Here is a 23,443-nt window from a genome sequence, read left to right on the forward strand (position 1 = left end):
ACGCTATCTCATGACCAATTCGTACGACTTGTTCTCAGTGATGGGTAGGTTTAGGGCCGGGGTCAGGGGTGGGTCATTCGTACATATCCATTCGCATTTGGATTGGCGGTCTGGTTCTGTTCTCGGCAGCCCAGCATGGATAAGAACAGGAGAGCAGCAATAACCCCCTTTAGGGAAAACAACAGAACCAACATGAATGAATACAGATATCATTCATTCAAGATTTTAAGTACAACATAATTCGAGAATGTATTCTGATTCAAGGGCACTCAGAAGCCCAAACCCTGACTGACGAGAGGAGCTGGGGAGGGAGGAGGATAATTAGCTCTTGAGAAACGCAATAGCTATTGACAATACTGAAGGAGCTCATATATCTATACAGTGATAGGCGTCAGACGTGCAGTCACTGATACGAGATTGACTAACTTGACCTGCCGGGACTAACGCAACGCTTAATTTCCTGGATCAACATATTTGTTTGACCCTGGAACAACATTCCTGTCCGGAATTTTAGTCCTAACCCTATCCACACCTAACCCTAACCATAACACCCCTAACATCAGAGCGAAATGAGGTGAATGAGGCCACGTCCACACAAAGCTGATTTTTTTTTCCTCGTTCTAAAAAAAAATCCGTAAACATGGCGTCGTCTCAAGAAATATCTGCGTGCACACGAAACCACTGAAACCGACTGAAAACGGTGTAGTATATATGCCAGACCAGTATGGGGCGCTGTAATTCTGCCACAGAGATACACTATACACGGAGAAGAAGACTTTGAGCATGTGCAAAACCAGAACCCGTCTAACGGAGAGCCTATTAGCCCCATTGTGTATCATCTTGGTTGCAGTTCCACTAGAATTCCACTGGAGGTGATCGCGGGCGAGAGCAGAATGAATGGGAGTCTATGGGGCTAAACGGCTAAAAGTGTCTCTTTCACCTGCTTGTCGTTAAATCAAAATAGATTTTATTGTTGATTCCGCAAGTTCAATATAGATTATAGGCCAAGAGTCGAATGAACGAGTACTTATGTCCTTTTGATTACTTACAGGTTAGGCCGTTGTTGGCCGGAACACGCTAGCATTCTGCTATTGTGTGACGTCATCACAGTTTTGAACGTATTTTTAGAACAGATAAGTGAACTTAAAAATGCAATTTTCAGCTGAGTGTATTATCTTAGCCCTCCCTTTTGAATGCAACTTTCAAATTACTTGACAAAAAATTACACCCTGAGAAAAGTGGATTTCTGGGGGTGAAACCCCATTGACTCCCATTCATTCTGCACTCGACCGCGAGCGCCCCCGCATGGACAGAGACGTATTACTGCAACCAGTCCAGAAACCGGAAGTAACCAGCCAGTGCCAATTCTCTTCAATTAGACATTCTCTGGCATAACCTTGCACGCTGTATACGAATGTATACGAATCAAGAAGAAGAAGACGAAGATGGCATGTGACACAGCCGACACGTGATATCGTTTCACAAAATATACGGATTGGCTGTACACACGAAACCGCAAGGGTGTCGTTTTCAGAATTATCCACTTTGGGACCCGGTTTAAAAAAATAGCGGTTTCACTCTCCCAAAACGCTATTTCAAAACCAGATCCAAAACAGGATCTGTGTGGACGAAACGCCAAAGCGATAAAAATGTATACGTATACAGCAAAACGCGTCTTCGTGTGGACAGGTCCTGAGAATTCAGAAGCCCTCAACTCTTGTTATAAGCCTAAACTTGAAATAAACTTTAATCTTGTTCCTCAAATCTGATTGGTTGATTAGAATGTTGTTCCAGGATCAACAGAGATGTCGTACTTACTGAAATGATGTTCAACGTCAGAAAAGTGCTCTGTGATTTCAGTTCGGTAACAGTAGTCATGTAGAAATAACAGTTCACCTTTTAGGTACGTGAATATGCTACCTTATCTCACGACCAATTCGTACGAATGATTCAAAAGTGGCTAATTCGTACTAATTCATACGACCTCACTCGTACAAATTTGTACGATTTGTCTAAACCCACGTGACGGTTATGTTTAGGGGCGGGGTCAGGGGTAGGTCATTCGTACGAATTTATACGAATTGGCTAATTCGTAAAATATGTACGATTTAGCTAAATCGTACTAATTCGTACGAGTGAGGTCGTACAAATTGTTACGAATTAGCCACCACGTAAAATTCGTACGAATTCCCGTGAGATCGGGTTGGAATTTCAAAGAAAATAATAAGTGTGTAAAATGTGCTGCAAAGATCAGGAGGTGAAACATGAACGGTGAGCTTGGCTGCATTTCGTACTGCAAACTCCCTGCTGGTTTCTGCCGCAAATGAGCTGTGAGGATCTGCCGCGGGCCGAACGAGTGGAACGGTAGCAGGAACGGGATGGGGGGAGGGAGGGTTTGGTGACAGCCCAGGTCCTGCTCACCCCCCACCCCCAGTGTCCCGTGCTCGCTCTGTCCTCCTCAGACACTGCATTCTCCAGACATTTACATTATTCAAAGATAAATGCATTGTCAATTCTGTGTCTCCACACACTAGATATGTGCGCGGCTCCACTCCCAGCACTGCCAAGGGTCTCTCACCCCTGCTGCCCACAAGACATGCTACAAATGAAATCAAATGGATACTGCTAGAGTGTAGAATAATTTAACCTCACAAAGTGTGCGAGTGTGTGTGTGTGTGGGTTGCACTATGATTAAAATACAACGTACCAAAGCTCTGTGAATTTATCACTACAATGTCACTTAGAGTTTTTGCCCTAGATTGTGTAAGAAATGGGCAGTGATTTCAGACTTGTGGTTCAATATATCTCTATGTCATTTCTTGTCATGTGTAAGCGAGGTTGTCCCTGTGAGAGAACATGATATTGATTAAGTGCATTACTATGTTCTTGCCACTAACAGATAATAACCTGTTCACCCTCCTTGTGCATACATTATGCATCGAATTTGTATGGTGACGTATGGTCTTTCGCACTACAGTCTACACAAACACAATGCTCTCTCTCTCTTTCATGAAGATAAACACCCTGTTTTTCAGTATTATGACATATCCCCCTAATGCTCCATTATCATCAAGTTCTATGTGTGTGTGTGTGAGTGTGTGTGACAGAGGGAGAGAATCCGCTGAGAATCAGATTTCCTAATGAAGGCAATCTCAGAACACTCCTGAGATCCCCGGCAAACGACATGGGCTTTTTTTCAGCCATTTTGTGTGATCATAACATGAACCATAATGGACCCCGTCTGCCCACCACTAATTACCCATCCGGCTCACACCCAAAGACGAGCTCCTCTTGCTCAACCCAGAGGACTAGCCTGAACAAGAGCTCAATGGAAAGGGCCCAAGAGATACAAGGAGTTCTTAATGTAAATTAGTGTTTCATATTCTTGCAGAAATAGATGGTACTCTTTGCAGATTTTTTGGGGGTTAAAAATGATCCAAAATACATATTTGAGAAAATAGATAACCAGCCAGTTTTTCATAACTCTCTGCTTGCCGTAGCTCGATTCAAAGCGGTAAACTTATAAAAATGTTTACTCCAGTGGAACTGGTTGATTTCCGCGGGAGATCCGAGCATGTCTTTGCGTCATTACGTCACATCTGTACACGCACATCTGTACACATAAAGAAGAGTCTCGGCTAGTATAGGCTATATGGCGTGTGATGATGTTGGAGGTGGAGATTTATAACCGTTTCTCACAGCACTTGATATAATTAAATGTATCAATTTGATGCCGGTGTTCTGTCGACTTTTGCTGCCTTGTCGAAAAATGCTATTGTAGCGCGAATTGATCACAGAATGCCGATTAAAGTCGTATGAAATACAATTATAATACAATTCTAAGTTATGAGTAGCTACTGTATACTGTAGGCTACTGTTTTTATTTTTAAAACGGTGTGAAAAGTAAAAATTATCATAAAATATTCATCTTTGACAAAGTACACCTTTCCTCATAGTAACTGAAACTTTCAGTTATTCTTTTTCAGCTGGCTGACCGTAGAAATATTCATATGGTATGGTAAATATTCACGTTATGTATTGTTATGAAAAATATACTATATTCAAAATCACGTGTTACTCTAAAACTGCAAGAAAATCAAAGCCATAAATCTAAACGAGTTGTGTTTGAGCTTTTTTTCTCAAAAAATGAGCTTTTTTTTGGCCGCAGTACCAAAAGTTTTCACTATAAAATGTGTTACCCATTCATTTCCAATGCGGACATTTTTGAGTGTGACTATTTTTTACAGGATCCGTTTAACCTTTTCGAGTCATGTCCATGATTTTTTTTGTGCTTGTGTTTACATTTATTACTAAAACCGTTATCAAGTTTCGTACCTTTTCAATGAAGTAAGAAATAATATATATATATATATATATATATATATATATATATATATATATATATATATATATATATATATATATATATGAGCACCAGAGGGTTGAGTTTATATATGTGCAACAGTAATTCTCAAACCTCAACACACACTGAAATATTGTAACTTAAAAATCTAAATTAACTGGTTTTATTCAAACCAAACATATTATTTATTGTATTCATTTAATCAATTACTTTATGAATTTGCACGTGTGAATGGTACTAAAATGTTTTATTTTTTTATAAAACATGAAGGGTTACCCCTAAACATAACCATCACTTAGATACACTTAGATTCTTAGAAAAATACAAATCCATAAATTAGCCACCAATTTACCAAAACATAAAATAGTTCAAATTGCCATGAGATTGTGTTTGTTATATTATAGACCGTCTTTGATTTCCATTTCAGATACCTGATACTTCAGTTTGCTCTCCCTTTTCAAACATTACATGTAACATAATATAAAATATCAACACATTTCCAAACCAGACATATGAAGTGGATCCACAACTGTCAGATCTAACAATCACAGAACCAATCTCAGGTTTCATTTTCATAAAGAATCCGTGACTGGAGGGCTTATTATGGGTTATTGCAGCTTGTATCTGTCTACTGACATGCAACCTGACCGGCTCTCTTGCTCTGAAACAGATCTGATGTAACGCAGAGAAGGACATTGTTCTGTAGTTACCTGTGGAAGTGAGGAGGATAGAGATCTTCAGGTTAGCACTCAGAATGGATCTCTCATAGGTGTCTCCCGCATGATAAGACGTTTAATTGCCCATTTTTAAACTTCCTTTTCGAAGAGAAAGACTGTGACGTTTAAAACCCAAACCAATGAACGAAGCTGTCCGCCAGCCATTTTTCATATTTAATAGTGGGAGGCCATTTTACAGAAATAACGTGTCTGGGATTACAAATGGAAAGCAGAGAGATTCATTCTTTATCAAGCAGACAGATTAAATTCCAAACCCTGTTACTGTAATAGGTGCACTTGTAACTCCACATAAATTAGGGCATTAATTCAATCAGACTGTGTTTTAAAGAAAATAACACATAGCTCAGAATCCAGCGGTGTAATTTATAGCAAAGCCAGGTTCATTTTCCAGAACAATCCATTTCTCGGCACGTCTGAGGGCTAATATGATGATGTTATAGTGTCTGAATCTCTCATCGCAGAGCCAAATATAAGACAAATGAAGATGTGTTTTATTCCTTCATAATTTCCCACTGAGAATGCCATAAAGGATGACATCCATATGGATTGAGGGTGGGGGTGGTGTTTGCACGCGGAGTGGTATAGTGCTTCTGTAATTTATGGCATCTTTCCTGTATGATCAGTTTGTCTGTCAGGTTGGTGAAGGAGAAAGGAAGGACCAGCCTCAGAAAGAGAACGAGAGAGAGAGAGACATTGGCTGGGTTAAACATCCTAATGGTAAAAATAAATCAAAATTATCAACTGTTGGTCAGTGATATATACACTATGCTGAGAATCTTGCACATGCGTGGAAAAACATACATGGCATACTGTATAGATACACATATATATATATGGTAACACTTTACAATAAGGTTCATTAGTTAACATTAGTTGTTATATTAATATAACCATGAGCAATGCATTTGTTACTGTATTTATCTTTGTTAACGTATTTGATAGAAATACAGCTCAACAAGATTTTAATAAAGGATTAGTAAATGTTGAAATTATCATTAACAAAGATTAATAAACACTGTATATGTGTAGTGCATTATTCATGCTAACTAATGTAAATGTAATGTAACCTTATTGTAAAACATGATCGTGATTTTAACGGTAAAAGACTGTAAAAATGCTACAGTAAAAAAAAAACTATTAATTGGTTAACATAACCTTTCCTTACTATACACGGTAAATAACTGTGATAAATGTAATGGTAAATTTCATGTAATTTTACTGTAAAATACCGTTAAATTTACAGTTTTAAAAGTGAAAATGAACAACTCATTGTATAATTTACAGTGAAATAACATAAATTGTCATTCCCACAATTCCCTGCGTGACACTTGATGTATTTTTGTTGAAATAACATTTTTGCTTAGTCTTTTTCTAATCAGTTATGTGCATTAGAGTTTTATGTGACATTTAATGTTGTTAAATTAATGTTTATTGCCTTAAAATTTCATGTGTGTTACCATGATGGTGTTTAATGTTTGAGTGAATGACACTGTGCAGCTTCTATAGTTGGTTGTCAGTGTATTACAATAGTACAAAACAGATATTAATACTTCAATGGGTCGATCATTTAACATTATATCAGATTTTATTCAGTTTATTTCTGTAAATTTTCAGTTAAGTCTGTAAAACCTTGTTACTGTAAGGTCTTGCTACCGTATTTTATACGGTAAATTTCTCTGCAAACCACAGCTGTCGGTATTTTACCATACATTGAACACATTTCAATTGGAGATGTTCATATTCCACACTTGGTTCATGTGTTATATATATATGTATATATATATATATATATATATATGGAAAACATTTTTGTCAATTTTTCTTCCTTGTTGCAATTTAAAACCAATTGTCATAACACTGTTATGAACACTATATAATGAATACTTATTATATATGGCTGTGTTTGTGTATGCAAACTCATAGCTAGTAACTATTAGTCTTCATTATTTTCAGACAACTCTAGCATGATGCTGCGCCCCAAATGAAGGCCATAATGTAATGTGATGATGTATGGAGACCTGCTAACATTAGGCTTTTCACTCATTTTCATGGTCCTTTTTTTCTCACGCTAAAAAGAGTCATTGGTGAAAGGGCATTGCTTTACAACTAAACATCACAAAATTGCTGTTTCAGCAATTTTACAGCAAATCCAGCAGACGCGTCTGACCTTTTGTGACGACTTTTAGGATGAGCAGGCCAAAAATACTCTTTCCTGGTAGAACCAACTATACACCAGTCAAGCTTGGCTATGTAATCATTAATACGGACTGTACTGTTCCTGAGCTAGTAACACTAGACTCCTGTTATATCAAACTCGGGGCACATGGGGATAAAGAAGGACTTGGCAATGCAGTTCTTGAGTTATTTCTAGAATGTTCTACTTCATACCAAACTACAATTTTATCTTCTCATCTTTTTTTATTTGAAAGAAGATCAGGCTTGCTATTTGTTAACACATAAATTCTATCAGACTCTTTATATCAGATAATCTGATATCTTGAATGCATTGCAGTCCTCAATACATGTCGACATAATTCACATTACCAGTCTGAACTGACACAGAGATGTTCATCCGCACTTGGTTCATGTGTTCAAATTATTCTTTACAAGAACTCTTGGGTGAGAATGCCTTTTTTATCATTAGTTTATGACCTAAAAAATAAGCACACAGTGATTCACTTTTTATAAAATTTGAATAATTTGAGTCGACAATAACAACAAACTCCTGAGTTTAAAATGATCTAATCACGTCACAAACCTTGGAAATTATAACTCTTTGGTTACAATAATTTGCTCATCTAAAAGCGGTAATCTAAGAAGTGGACTGATGTGATTGAGTGAAATATAGCCAGCTTTATATAAGCTCTCTGCTCAGTGTAAACATAAATCAATTCAAAATGAAAGCTCCATCAAAATATAAGTTTAAACAAATGCACAGTTTTATTATCATTATATAAGTGCACTAATAGTGCAAACTTGCAGCCTAAATGACATTAAACATACTTTAAAAATTAGTTGAATCTTGTATAATTTATAAAAAAGTTGAACTTATTTTCACGAGTCAAAGCAATGAGAAAACACATGAAGAGTTCAGATGCAAAAGCCTCTAAGTGCCATTTGAAATTTTCTAGAATGATCATTTTTATCAAGCTTGTATATTTAAGTTCAGTAATTTCACTTAAATGGCAATGAAGATTACCTATTAATTGTTATTTAAGTGAAATTACTGAACTTAAATATACAAGTTTGATAAAAATCATCATTAAAGAAGAAAATTTCAAATGGCATTTAGAGGCTTTTGCATCTGAACTCTTCACATATTGTCATAACTTATTGATCTTATCATTTTTTTTTTTTTTTTTTTTTTACATCAAGCAAATCAATAAGGGCATACAGACAGTAAAATCCACATGAGGTTCGGATGAACTGTCACTGATGGTTTGATTTAGTTCTAGAATCGTGACAGCGAGAGCAGTGTGATGGAGCAGGCCTTCCTTCTCTCTCTCTTCGTCTGCTTCATGGACCTGTTCTGGAACCAGATGAGTCTCGCTCGGGTGCACAGCGAGATATCTTCTAGATTCGCCCAGGTACTTGTGGGACTGAAACTCCTTCTCCAGTTCAGGGAGTTGTTTGGTGAAATTAGTGCGGCATGCCTGTTACCTGCAAAAAAGACAATGTAATACGGACATCATTTATTATATACACTCTAAAAAATGCTGGGTTGTTTTAACCCAACTTTGGGTCAAATATGGACTAACCCAGCCGTTGGGTTAAATTTTTACATTACATTTTTAACCCAACATTTCGGGTTTGTCCATATTTGACCCAAAATTGGGTTAAAACAACCCAGCATTTTTTAGAGTGTAGGTTGGCTATGCAAACGGAAAACGTTTTTGCTCCCATCTCCAAGACTTGCCGCGACCCACCGAGACTGAGAGAAACTTTGGGACCCGCCACACTGCGCGTTAGCATGCATACGTTGTTGTGTCGCTTTGCCTTAAAGGGGTACTCCACTTTTTTGGGAAATAAGCTCATTTTACCACTCACCCAGAGTTAAACAGTTGGGTTTTTTACCATTTTCTAATGTACTCAGCCGATTTTTTGATATTTAGAAGAATATCAGTAACCAGACAGTTGGTCTTATTGACTTCCATAGTATATATTTTTCCTACTATGGAAGTCAATGAGACCAGAAACTCTCTGGTTACTGATATTCTTCTAAATATTAGAAAATCGGCTGAATGGATTTGAAAACGGTGAAACTCAACTGTTTAACTCTGGGGGAGAGGTAAAATTAGCCTATTTCCAAAAAAAAAAAGTGGAGTATCCTTTTAACTAACATATTTCTCCAGAGTTATGCAATGCTCGTTGAAAAGGGTTCCGTGTTGCATGCGTATAGCCTAAACATCTCAAAGCGTTCGGGACCCGTGTGAGCCAACACTAGCATTTCTATCATAACGCACTTGAAAAGAACCTTGTCCGAGGTTAATCGGGTGTTGACATGATGATCCAGAATGCTTCTCGTCAGTCGGGTGCCTCCGGGGTAAGACGGGCCGCAGTCTTTCTCTGATCCTGACAGTGCTTGGCCGTGAAAGTCATAAAGTTCCCACCTGGGTAACAGTTGAAGAACGAGGTCATTATATCTCTTAAAGCACCACTTTAAACGGTGAATGATAGCTCGCGTCGCCTGTCTTCATTACTGTACTTTCTGGCTCAACATGTAAATATTGCCTACAACAACGAGGGGCGGGGCTTCCCCTTCCTCTGACCAATCGAAAGCGACCCTTGTGTCGAGCCTATAGTGCTTAGTGTATATCGTTGGACTATTATGCATTCACATGCCCCTTTATTCCCACCCACCACAACATGTTTGCAAGAAACGATTTGCTTTGCAAACTGAAAGTGTTTTGCAGGATTGGCATTGTTCAATTAAAATGCATGAATTAACATACCAAACTATAGCCTTATCTAAAATGTTTGATAGTTTTGTCGTGCATTTCAATATTGTGTGCTTTGTAGCCTGCGACAATCATAAAAAGTTAAAATAATAAATAAAAGAAATGCTTCTCTCATCATTAAATCGCGTGATGAATTGAGTGCTTGGTTGTGCGGTTTTTGTCTCTTTTGAGCTGAAGATAGACGCAGCGCATCTGGCTTCTCCCCTCGGAAGACTCGGAACTGCTGTCGAGGAAAATTGTGCACAATCAGTGATTGATGAGCTCAAGCTACCAAATACCCATGACAACTGCAGCACTCAAACTGCGACTCCTTTTCTGTAACGTGTTATCGAGCGCCTATTGTAAGCCGATACAGAGTGAAATAAAGCGTAATTGGTCACATTTGTTTAGAAATATACGTGGGATCAGTTCATTGGTTGCTTTATTTCAAAGCCCATAACAAATAGCCTAATATGAGCCACCGCGCGGTTCAGCTTTCTCAGAACTTATGTGGAATTAATTCTAGAGGAAATTAAGTCAAAGCGTGCTTTTCTGAATCCATAAGACAAGCACGGGATTAAATCCCAAATTTAACAGATCGCAAATGACGCCTGGTGTTTTAGACATCGATGGACAATGAACTGAAAATCCACTGCCTGCTAGTCCAATTTAATAGGCCTGTTTGTGGCTGTGTCCGTCATTGAGATATATGAAAAAGCATTAGGCCTACCTAAAATAAGAAGCATCTGGAGCTCTTTGATCCGACTTCCAATTGATGGTCCAAATGAGCTGAAAATGGTCTTGTCCTAATCTCTGTGTGAACCGCAAAAGTAAAATAGGCACTTTGTTTATTTTATTTCTATTTCTCAAGTTGTACATGTTAGCCCTTAATGCCGAAGAGAAAAGATGTAAGGACTCACTTTTTTATTATAACTTTTTTTTTCATGTAGCCTACCTATTTATTAAAATTCTACCTGTTCACTATTACAAATAAATGTTCTTTATTGGCAACAACGTATCCACGAATAACTTAACATCCATGGAATATTTCCATTCCACAAAAGGTTTTTTTATCGTGGAAACCGATTCTTTATAGATTGTTAAAATTAAGAAATTACTCAAAGAACGGATCACTGAAAGGTTATTTGTTGAACTGAAAATGGTTCTTCAATGGAATCACTGAGGAAACCCCCTTTTGGAACCTTAAGAGTTTATATGTAAATCAAATATTTATTTATTTATTTTATTTTATTTTTTAAGCTATACGATTAAAATGTAAAATCCAACCGGTTTATTTAAGTAGGCAAAACATGAATAGAAATGCATATAGTCTTAAAAATAAGCGGGTAAAAATATGATCATGAAAGAAAAGACTATAAGAAGAGGTATAATTTCAATTTGCGCAACCAACAATTCATTATTGCTTCCATTAGGATGAACAAACCTGCATATAGCCACGGGAAACTAATCTAATGTCACATTGTATAATAAAAGACCTTTATTTTCCACATTTTGTGCACCATTGGAAAACTTTGAATCTGTGTTCAGGATACATTTTGTTTCCCGTGCAATTTTTTTTCTAGTCTTGATTAAATATCGATATTTTATTTAGAACCGACATTGTGGGAATATTTATATATATGTCCTTACCCTTAGTGGTTAAGACCTTTGCAGCTCAATCTTTCTTTCTTTCCAGCTTTGAGTTGTCTCTCATCCATACCAATACCATTGACGCCAGAGTGTGTTGTCACAGTCTCTCTCCCTCTCCCTCTCCCTCTCTCTCTCTCTCTCTCTCTCTCTCTCTCTCTCTCTCTCTCTCTCTCTCTCTCTGGACAAAGTTTGAAATGTGTTTCCACAGTTGAGAAAGCAAAAAGCTTTGTTCATAAGGAGCTGGAATCAGTAGCGAGACTGAAAGCGACGAGTTTTTGATTAATGAGCTTTGAAATGCCTCGCTAGGGGAAGCCGGGAAAGAGCCTGTTCTGTTAGAGACGGCTTGCCAGTGCTTACAAAAGCAGTGCCGCTTTAGGCTATTCATTACCACATTATAAGGTGCATTTTAAAATACATAGACCTATATGTATTAATGCATGCGCAGTGGTGTAGGTTAATGTTATATCAAACTGTTTATAAGACAAAACACTTGCTCTGTATCAGAATTGCCATTCAGATCCCAATCTATTAAAAAACGTGATTAGCAATACTTTAATCTTGAAAAATTGCTACAACAATAGTGCTCAAGAAAAAAATGCCTACATCTAGATTTGCACATGGCACCAGTTTAGCAAAGGTTGGCATTATTTACATTTAGGTATTTAATAAATAACCAAAGGGGAATTTATCTGTGAAATCTCCCAATTTCCCAAATCATATATATAAAAAAAACATTCGTTAATCTGTTTCAAATTATATGGTGATGAGCGTCTCTTAATATTACCAAATTTTAAATAATTGCAATGCCTGGTGAGGTTTTCTATTGTGTACAGCCGGGTGCGCGCACATTCACGCGCATCTGGATGGGGGTGAGAGAGAGAGAGAGAGAGAGAGAGAGAGAGAGAGATAGATAGAGAGAGAGAGAGAGAGAGAGAGAGAGAGAGAGAGAGAGAGAGAGAGAGAGAGAGAGAGAGAGAGAGAGAGAGAGAGAGAGAGAGAGAGAGAGAGAGAGAAGGTGCCTCCTTTGTTTACAATCCTTATGTTTCCAAAATGGCGCCTCCGCCTTGTAAGTTGGGCGATATACAAGTTGGAAATCTATTCATATCCACACAATAATACGAAGATGTTAATTTCAATTGATCTTAAATATGAAAATGCATGATTGATGTAGCATTTGTAATTGCATTTTTTTAGCTTAAGCACTTTATTTACAAAATGTTTAACACAATAAAATATAACATTTCCATATCGCTACCATTTCATCATTTAATGCATGGACAGTGCAACTCACAAAATAACATTTATAATGGACGTGAGGATGTGTCGTAACGTGCTGGTGATTGTTCATTACCATGGCAATAATGAAAGATTGCCAAATTCCCAAATGCAGCCTATAATAACAATAATTACAATTTCGAGATTCTTGTTAATTCTTCAGTTTCACAATATTTTATTACTGAATGAAGAAAGAAATACACCAGTCCCACATTGCATCACCTTGTTTTGCACCAGTTCAACGGCTTCTGCTCAAAAATAAATTCTACAACTGTTATATAAATAATATACATGAGAAGATAAATAATGTGCATTACAAACGACAAATAATAAATATAATACTCGGTCAATATAAACGCTGCATGGAAATAATAAATAACGGCATTTGTAATGGAGAAATAGGAAGAACCCGTGAGAAGAACAAAGACGCAATGGTTCTTTTCCTCTACAAATCCCATCTCTATAAAGACGGATGCCTATACTGTCAAATCTACAGAACTTACCTTCAAGTAACACGTTATGGAAATTGCCCTCATTTCGCCAAGACGGTTCTTCCAAGAACCAAACAACAAACAACCGCGTGTATCGTCAACAGTCAAGAGAAATGGACCACAGCTATTTTTTTAAAAAATAATTACAATCATATCAGTAATAGTCATATCAATAATAATAATAATACAGGATAATACGGTTTGTTTCTCTCAGAGTGTAGTTTTATAAATTAGTTTAACTAGTGAGGTAATAAAAGAGCGACTTTGCGCTTGGGATCCTTACAGATGCGTGAGTTTGGGCGCATCGGGCAGCCTTCCCTGAGACGCGTGGTGAGAGCTGAGGTCTGTGTATGTGGGGTGCGGGTCACACGGTCCGTGGTGGTGGTTACCCGGAATCTGAGCGGCACAGCTGTAGTCCACACTAGCGGATGAGGGATGGGGAAGATGACCGAGGTTGAACATGGGGCCCGAAGCTGGCATTGAGTCAACGAAGTTTCCCCCGACGTACACAGGGCTACTTTGTAAATTCGCATTGGCAAAGCTGCCGTTGCCCTGCATGCTGTGGTGCTCGTACTCTGTTCCCGGGTACCTTTTCTGTTGCGGTAAGCAGCCGCCCAATGGCGCCGTGTAGGCTGCCAACCCGTACATGTTCTGTTGCGGTTTGGCGAACGACGGCGGAGATGGCGCGTCGTAGCTTAGGCTGTTCGGAAGCTGACCAGAATATCCAATGTGATTCGAGCCACTTAACGGCGGGCTTCTGTCCGGAGAGTGTCCTAGGGGGGAATGCATTATGCCTTTAGATTTCTGATCTTTTTTGTACTTCATCCGCCTGTTTTGAAACCAGATCTTTATTTGGCGCTCGGTGAGATTGAGCAGATTGGCCATCTCCACTCTTCTGGGACGGCACAGGTAGCGATTGAAATGAAACTCCTTCTCCAGTTCAACTAGTTGGGCGCTGGTGTAGGCAGTGCGCACTCGCTTCGAGGCAGGGCCAGGTGGACTCTTGTCATCGCAGGCTTCTCCTGAACACAGGGAGCAGAAATGTGCAATGGATTAATCGTGTAACATGATTTCAAGGCCAAAGAAAGGCAAACACAATGATAATAGCTGCAAGTGCAGCTCTGGGTAGATTTCGGGTTGGCCACACACATACCTGCGGTCGGGCAGTTGGTGCTTTTCTGCTTTGCGTTTTGGCGGGACTCTTTCATCCATGGGAAGATCTGCTTGGTGATGACTGGGGTGGCAGTGCTGGAGCCAGTGGAGCTGGGGGATTTCTTTTTTTGTGTAGAGTTGGTGTTTGGACTGGGTGAGCTGGCTGCTAAAGGAGCGGCCTGCTGTTGCTCGCTGATACTCTCTGGCTGGCTGTTGCCCTGGCTGGCACTTGGTCGCATACAACTTCCATTGATGTCTCCGTTTTTATGTGCTGGTGGTCGGACTGATGTGGTTTGAATGGGGCAGATTGAATTTTGATAGTCATTCTCTATGCTGGAGGATGAGAAGCCTTGGTGTGTAGAACCATATGTATAGGAGTCAGATTTAGGGTACGAATATCCTCCGAAAAGTCCAGCATTGTCATAATAAGTGGCTTTCTGCATTGTGAAGGTTCAAACTAAGAGAGCCCGTGAACTCCTGTTGCATGGACTTGTCAATCACGTGATTGGGGCTTCCCACAGATTTTCTGTCCTTTGACCTGCTGAGAAAGAAAATGAATCAGTTTTAGCAAAAGATTTTGCCATTTTAACTTGAAACAATCGTTGAGGTGAGATTCCAAACACTTAAAAACATCCATATTTGAATTTACAGATTTATAGTTCCTTTCAAGTCTTAACAACATGTAGGCGAACCAGACCCCACTGCAAATGAAAACAGCCCGTATAGCATTTTCACTTTTTAAATATGAGATGGAAATACATTTCTCTGAACTCTGCAATTTCTGGTGTCAGATGTCAAGCAATATTCCCTATTCCCCCTAACTTTTTAGATTTAATAAATGTGATCTTTTTTATTGTTTCCTTTTTTTTTTTTTTCTTAATGCCAAAGATAATGGGTGGTATTCATTCTATGTGGCTTCCTCAGCTGGACTATTAAACTTAGCATTAGTTTCTTATATTGTCATCTTGTGAAAGTGCCTTTCGTCAAATCTTGTTGCTCTGCCTCTTTGCAAATCAGGTTGGGAAAAGGCCAAATTGTGCACAGTATTGCACCATTGTTCTTTATTTTTTATGTTTTAGAATGTTTAAAACATAAACAAATCACCATTCACCATAGTAATAGATCTCATGTTGTGATCAGCCATTTTTCGCAAGGCCTCTCTCTCTCTCTCTCTCTCTCTCTCTCTCTCTCTCTCTCTCTCTCTCTCTCTCTCTCTCTGTTTTTCTTTATTCTTGACTAGTCAAACCCCTTCATCTTTTCACTTTCAGAACTCTAGGCAAGAATGACACAAGACGGTTAAAATTTAACTTATGCTAAAAGTACCCCATTGAGTGAAACGAGACGGCAGAAGAAGGAGAATCAGCATTTCTCTTCAAACAATATCCCATTCTTCCCCGACTCGTTGCTCACTACTAGACATCTTGGGGGGTCGTTCAATAGAATAGAACATAAAACATTCTATATTAAATATATTCGTATATTCGATAGAAATATCTACTCGTAGCATAACGGGGAGAAATGAGACGTTGGTGGTCCTGGAATTGTACATATTTAACGTAGTTTGAAACCACTTAGAGATTCGGGCTAATAGTTTGATCGGTTCACATTAATAAAGTTAATCGATTGATTTTTGTTGAATTTTGATATAACTGGTCTGTTGCTCTTTGTGAACATTATACGAAATAACAATCTTTATAAACAAAATGCATAGGCCTACAAATGCATTTCCGCGAAATAGATTATAAGAAAGTTGCCTAAATAACCAAACGTCTCTTTTTTTGTGATTTCTATAATATTGTACCTGATACATGTAAACCATGTATAATGTTTAGTTTATTATATTAGTTTATTATAAAGCTCTTTGGAACACTATTAAACTTTAAATTGGTACTTAATCTGTATCATTATGACATAGCTTCGATGTTAGGCGTGTTTCCCGCCGATTTGAGTTTTAAAATCAAAGTCCTTCCACAAACTGAGAGCATACACCACACCAAACAGATTTCTTTCTTTCTTTCTTTCTTTCTTTCTTTCTTTCTTTCTTTCTTTCTTTCTTTCCTTCTTTCTTTCTTTCTTTCTTTCTTTCTTTCTTTCAAGATAGGTTTTCGCCCAAGTGACTGTAGCTCGTGCTCAATACAGTAGTTATTAGACGGCCTGAAGCTCCGCACGATACATATCAATGCACCTGTCATTGTAGAGCCCGACTAAATTTATGAGTGGCCATGCTAGAGCCGTAAATGCCTCACAGAGGGGCGAGAAGAAAAGCACTCCTCAAGACTTGGGACCATCAGAGTGGTAAAACTCTAAGCGTAGGAGGATGGCTGGGGGCAAGAATGTCCCGCTACAAGCAGATCCCACAGCCCGCCGGTATAAATCCAGCTACTGCACTAATTCACTCACTCTTGTCTTCAACCTTCTTTAACTACATGTAATGGAACACACTTTGACCAATTGCGCGGATAGCCGTGGATTTTAGTAGAGGATACTAAAAATTAAGAAGACAGTGCGGTTCGGATGGGAATATTTGTTTTGGTTTTTGCACGCATGCTTTTTGGTTTTGTTTATTTGATTTGTTTTTCTCTATATCAGCGAGATAGCATTGCTATTGCATGTTATATTTCCTACTTTGCTCTAGATGTAAGTGTACACTTGAAATTGCATGGGAAAAACCATGTAAATAATTGTTAAGTTAAATTGTTAAAATGTTGTCTAAGCTCAGAGCGACACATGAATTTTAATTTAACACGTTTTTTTTTTCTTTCTTTCTTTTTCTGGCCCATAAGTTTTAATGGGCTGTGTTGCAAGCAATGAAATATGGCGTCACAAGAGTTATGAGTAAACGATAGGTTATAGCTAAGTAATACATACTATTGTTTAATTTCAGTGCAAACTTAAATATATAGACATCTCTTACCGCAGTCTGTGGTTTCCTCTCCCCTCTTTCTCCTCAAGCAGTCTTCATAATTTATACGGCAACCTAAAGAATAAAAATGATTTTAATTGTTGTTCTTTTTATTTCCTCCAGCTCCCCGTTTTAAAAAAAGGGCTGTTATAATAGATTCAATGCGTTATACTGCCGAGTATGTTACGTTTGCAAAATGACAGCTATGGTTGAGTCTTTCATTCTGAATGTGAATTCACGGCCATCAGCGATGATACCACACATTTATAACATTTTTACATAATGTCCCGTTTATTTAATGAACTAATTTATTTCCCCCCCTGGACGTTTAGACTGGTTTTGAGAGAAGTAAAAGATGTAGTTGCATGAAAGAGAGAGAGGGAGTGAGAGAAGAATGGAAAAAAACCGACATAAGCGATTTTACACAAAGAGATGCTGGCCAAAATATTTAGCACTCATAAGCCTTTTGGGTGACCTTTGGCTTCCTCTCCAATAACTCACTGATTAATGAACAACGGACGGAAGGGACTCAAGTCACAATGCAATCCACACCACACAACTTTTTCACCGGTGATTTTAAAACCAAGCGCGAGCCTGAAGACGAGATTTTAATCCTCATCCTACCAGACAGACGACCTGTTCTGTTTCACTCTGAAAATCCTTTCGAAAACATGAGACGAGGACAACACCTTTCAACTAGCCTATGGGATTAATACTACTATTACTATTATTGTTATTTGCCGATGGACCGCAACGTTGGCAAATGTAACTAAAACAAGAGAATGCACGTATAGCCTGTGTTTTAAACTGGTGTGTCACGTTCAAAGTCTTAATAGGATAAATGTAGCGAACAAGTCAGCCGAACAAGGTCTGCCTTTATCAGGCGAGCGTGTTTTCGCCCACGCACTCCCACGGTAAGTTTGGTACTCATAATAGAACAATGGGCGGTAAAGAATAATGGACTCTGGAAGTCGGGTTGTAAATATATACATGTATATATCTGCTACTAATTTGCATGCATCTCTTTTGTAGAAAAACTGTTTTATATGCAATCATTTTAGGCCCTAGTGAAGTTGTAATGTAAATAATGAGTGCATTAATTAGCTTAGCTTAATGGAGGGAAAAATCCCGAATCATCTCACAAATCAAGTAAATCGAAAACATATACGTTTGTGATTGAGCCTCGACGTATTGGTAAGATATTGCAAATGCAAGGACAGAACTGAACGTTTTGTGAAATGCATATGAAACAGTTACTATTTAAAAATAGCCTAATCAAAAGCGCTTGTCTGAAAATCTGTTATTTATTTGTAATAACCATTCCGGAAATAGAGCTCAATTGCAAAACGGGCTTAGAAGACCAAATTTAATTTGGAGATAAAAATATATAAGCCTGATATTATAACCACCATATTAGTTCTAGATTGTCATTGCACAGCATGCTTTTGTGTCAAAAAATCAACTTTACATCTTAATTAATATTTTCATCTTAAATGAATTATTGCTCTTATATCATATGCGTTCCATTCAAAATGCATGTAATGTTGTTTGAATCCAAATAGTTTGGAATAAATTACAATCCAAATCAGAGACACTGGTTTAAATGGAAACATGATGCTTAAATTTTTACCCTAACCCACATATGTCATGTCTAAAATCGCATTGACTATAACACAAATTAAAGTGATTAACGATCTCACAATGTATGACACAGATGTTTTATCATGTGCATGGCTAACTCAGCTACCACAATATGTAAAATGAAATAGCAACTCTAAAACTGCATGACTGAAATGACCTTGCATGTAAAACCTCAAAAAAACAGACAAGGTTGCGCAAAGCTGAAAAAACTATAGTCTTGCAGTTTTACCTCTATGTCTTCAAATCGTACTTGCTTAGTTGGTAGGCAATGACATTAATAAAGATCAGCTGCTTTGAATGGAATAAATCATATTTTTACGCCGGCCTAATGTGTAAACCCACGCTTAAAGGTTACGTTTTGTCGTGCAATTGCTTACCTGTGATGTCAATTTATTATATAGCCGTGCTTCTTAGTCTCAATATATCTCAGTACAGCTGCTCGGATATATCCTTCACCCTTTGTCTAAAGACAGTACTGTCTTAAATCTGATCTCGCGCTTTTCCAGTCATTTCCATATACCAATGCAGACAGTATTCCCGAAAGAATGGGAGCCACTCACTCAGCTACCAATAAAAAGCCAAGAAGGTCTTCTTATTCCAAAACGAAATATTACTAGCAATCAACTTCCCATTGGAAAAAAAAAAATTGAAGGTTTTACAGAGGCAGGCTCACCGAACCAGTCGACATTACTATATTTCGGAAACCTTATCATGACAAATACAGGCGCTGCCTTAAAATACAAGCATATTTGTTCACGTGATCCCGATCGCAGATTGTCCTGATTGAGACTGCTACTCCAACCAGCTTCACCTCACAAATACATTTAAAAAGCAGGAGCACTAACATTCCCTCCAGCCGCACATCATTGTACAATGATTTTGCACAAGATCTCAGTCACTGAATCGGAGTGTGTCATTATAAGGCAAATGCTATTGCGGTTTGTTATAGCTTTGCAACCCAGGCTTAATAAAAGAATAATAAAAACAGACGTTCAAAAGACACACAAAACATTTGTTTTATCGTTATGTTGTCTTTATTTGAAAGACCATTTTTTTGTATAATCCGCGCAATCATTAGATTTTTATTCTTCAGTCCATTGTGCTTAATTAAATATCTTATTTTGATTTATTTCCTTTTTATTATTATTATTTTTATTTAACACAGTCTTATGGGCATGTGGATCGGACAATCTTTGAAAGCAGCAACATTATGGTTTTTATTTCTTTAAGATTATTTAATATGTTCCTTTTTGCTCGCTGTTTTGAAAAGAAATCCGGGAAACCTCTGAAATATTGTTTGACTATTATGGTTTCGGCAATGACAGCAATGTATGACCTCGTCAGCCAGAGAGATTCATCAAAATCATCCCAAATTCTATATTGTTCTTCTCAAAAAGCAAGAGTGTGTATTGATCCCCATATGTGAGTATGAAGTGTAAAAATGGGTATTTTCAATGTCTAGATTTTTACTACTTGGAAAATAAAGCTTCCAACTGGGTGTTTTAGCATCAATGTCATTGAAGAACCATTTTCGGTTCCCCAAAGAACCTTTCAGTGATCGGTTCTTAAAATAAAAATACTAATTTCCCTTAGTGTCCCACTATAAAAAACCCTGAATGTTCCATGAATGTTATGAAACCGTCGATACCAATACAGAACCATTATTTTTAAGAGTGTATAATTGTGCATTAAAATACATTTTTTGTTTTATTGTGTTTTCTAATTGCCTCAAATACATTAAAACTCTCTCACCCTTCACTTTTTTTTTCTTTTTAACGTAAAATGATCAAAGCGGTTAATGCAAGCCGGTGAGGTTGTGTAGGCTATAGTCCGAGTCCGAATGCTTGCTTTATGGCTGTGCTTTATGGATATGTACTGGATGGAAAGATGGAGATGAAACGACTGGGAAGGCGGCCGAGCGCAGGATTGTCCTGAGGAGAGGATGCGAGTCTTCTCCCCTTGCAGCATATGTTCACGGGCTAATAAAAGTGAAAGATTTACAGTCCACGCCCGGCCCCCAACAGCCTCTCACCCTTTCAGGAATTACTGAGCATGATTTACAACGATGCAGATCACCGTCATCCCTCTCCAACAGCTCCAAACACTTGGATAGATCTACGATCACAATGCACCATTACTAAACACAAGTGGAGTTTTGTCACCAAAGAAATTGTATTTGGATGCATGCCTTTTTTTTTAAATATATATAATAATTTGCTGTTTTGTTAACGTTTGTCAGGATGCAAAATCCACTTATTCAGGCAATTCTTCATGCCATAACTATGTGATGATTTCCCAGACTTCTACAATGAATTCAAGCTTGTGTCCTTTTTTTATCAAACCACGTCTCCACAAACGCTCGCCGCTGAATCGTAAAGAACAGCATGACGGATTATAAATCACAAATAGGCCTTCGTTAAAGCCCTAAACACTCTCGCACTGGACTTCACATTTTTTATCGCTACACAGATGCATCAATAAGCAATTTTTTGCAATAATGCAAAAAGCCTGCATTTAATGCTTCAAAAGTAAAAGTGTTGTTACTGAAGAATTGTTATTCATTGACACAAGATTGTGCTCCACGCTGAAGCTATTTGAGAAAGAAAAAAAAAATCACAATGAGCCTGAAGTTGTTTCAGTCAGTCCGCGAGGAAGACTGAATCAAAGGACACCATTTATCAAAATTCTGACAGATATGTTTATTCGATGTCTTACAGCAAATATTAATCTTAAATGTTTACCTACCGATCTTCCATTGGCTGAAACGCTGTACGGTTGCGGTGGTGTGAGATACAGGACCGTTTGGATATTATTTTCTTGGATCTCTTCAGTTTTCAAGTCTGATAGAGTCCTCGCGATTAATGACGACGCCGTGTTTCTAGGGGACGTGCTGCATTAATTATTTAGACAATCACGTGGTCAAACAAAAACGATACAGAACGGAACCATACACCGAATTCTATCTTGGGATGTCGACAGCGCAGGTTGATTTATCTTAACGGGTTTTCTCGATGGGCGAAGACATTTTCACCGAACAGCTGGAAATCAAAAATGGCCGTTTGAGTTCGCATTGTGCGAGCGGCGGTATAGTCGGTGATGCAGAGTCATTGCAAATGGAACCGCGTATGGCTCCCATTTATTCTGTTCAGACATCCAGGTCAATACTCAGAATGCCTTGGTACTGAAAGACAATGGAGAAATCCCCTGCGTGTTTTCACAAGGGTTCAAAGGCTTTTTAATCAAACTATATATATATATAGGCTAAATGATATATAGCCTATGACACATGACACATCTAACATGATTGTTTGTTAATGTTTTGCCTATTCAAGCTGTAATAAACTTTACATTTTGTCCTGGAGGTGTGTTGGTGGTATTATAATCTCTGTTTTTCTCTCTCTAACTCTCTCTCTCTCTCTCTCTCTCTGACTCAAGTGTCTTTACATTGACAATGCATTGGTCATTTATAAAGTAGTCTACATTAAACACACACGCACACACATACTCACATTAAATGTGAACCTCAATTAAAAATAAGTTTATAAAATAATAGCAAATATTCTCTCTTGCAAGCGCAACCTCTCTCCACCAAACACACACACTTCACACTCTACAAAATGCTGGGTTGTTTTAACCCAACTTTGGGTCAAATATGGACAAATTGGGTTGCATTTTTTAATGACATTTTTAACCCCACGTTTGGGTTTGACCCAAAGTTGGGTTAAAACAACTCAGCATTTTTTAGAGTAGTACATGTTTTAGGGGGCCAATGTATATTCTGTCCTTAACCCTACCCATCACACAAAACTTTCTGCATTTTTACATTTTCTCACAGTAGCCTATGATTTATAATCTGGATCCTTATGGGGACCAAAAAATGTCCCCACAAGGTCAAAAATGAATGGTATTACTATCGTTGTGGCATTTGGTTCCCACAACGTAGGGTATACCAGGCCACACACACTCACACACACCCACACACTAAACTATCAACATGGGAACATTGCATAGACTTCTTTTATTTTTACATAGGCTACAACTAAGTTAAATATAGCCTAATCGTAATCCACGAACTTCATTTACTTTACTTTTTTACTAAAATGAGATTTTGGGAGATTTTGTCAGGTTTAACTCACTTCTGGCTACAAATGTATCCCCAAATATATAGTTAAATATAATACATGACGGGATAACGCACTCACACACCAAGCACACACAATGTCGGTGCTGATGGACAACGCTGAGAACAAAAAATGAATTTGATTAATATTTAAAAGATAGAACTCTGGTGTTAT

At 38.0% G+C, this 23,443-nt stretch overlaps 1 protein-coding gene and 1 long non-coding RNA gene across 2 annotated transcripts; both read right to left on the bottom strand.

Moving 5' to 3' along the window:
• Nucleotides 1-8,478: 8,478 nt before the first annotated feature.
• Nucleotides 8,479-9,926, bottom strand: LOC120459789 (uncharacterized). The gene is made up of 2 exons (XR_005617827.2): nucleotides 9,564-9,926; nucleotides 8,479-8,760 (listed from the first exon to the last, which is right to left on the bottom strand). It is a non-coding gene; the product is annotated as an uncharacterized LOC120459789 (long non-coding RNA).
• Nucleotides 9,927-12,823: 2,897 nt separating this feature from the next.
• On the bottom strand, nucleotides 12,824-22,249 carry hoxd3a (homeobox D3a). The gene is made up of 4 exons (XM_089132973.1): nucleotides 21,894-22,249; nucleotides 17,520-17,582; nucleotides 14,607-15,146; nucleotides 12,824-14,475 (listed from the first exon to the last, which is right to left on the bottom strand). Exons 3-4 carry the CDS (start codon nucleotides 15,046-15,048, stop codon nucleotides 13,733-13,735), a joined length of 1,185 nt encoding a protein of 394 aa, XP_088989099.1. The 5' UTR covers nucleotides 15,049-15,146; nucleotides 17,520-17,582; nucleotides 21,894-22,249; the 3' UTR covers nucleotides 12,824-13,732.
• Nucleotides 22,250-23,443: the final 1,194 nt, after the last annotated feature.

This window comes from Pimephales promelas, chromosome 7 (genome assembly GCF_988280905.1).
Source record: "Pimephales promelas chromosome 7, fPimPro1.hap1.1, whole genome shotgun sequence".
Lineage (NCBI taxonomy): Eukaryota > Metazoa > Chordata > Actinopteri > Cypriniformes > Leuciscidae > Pimephales > Pimephales promelas.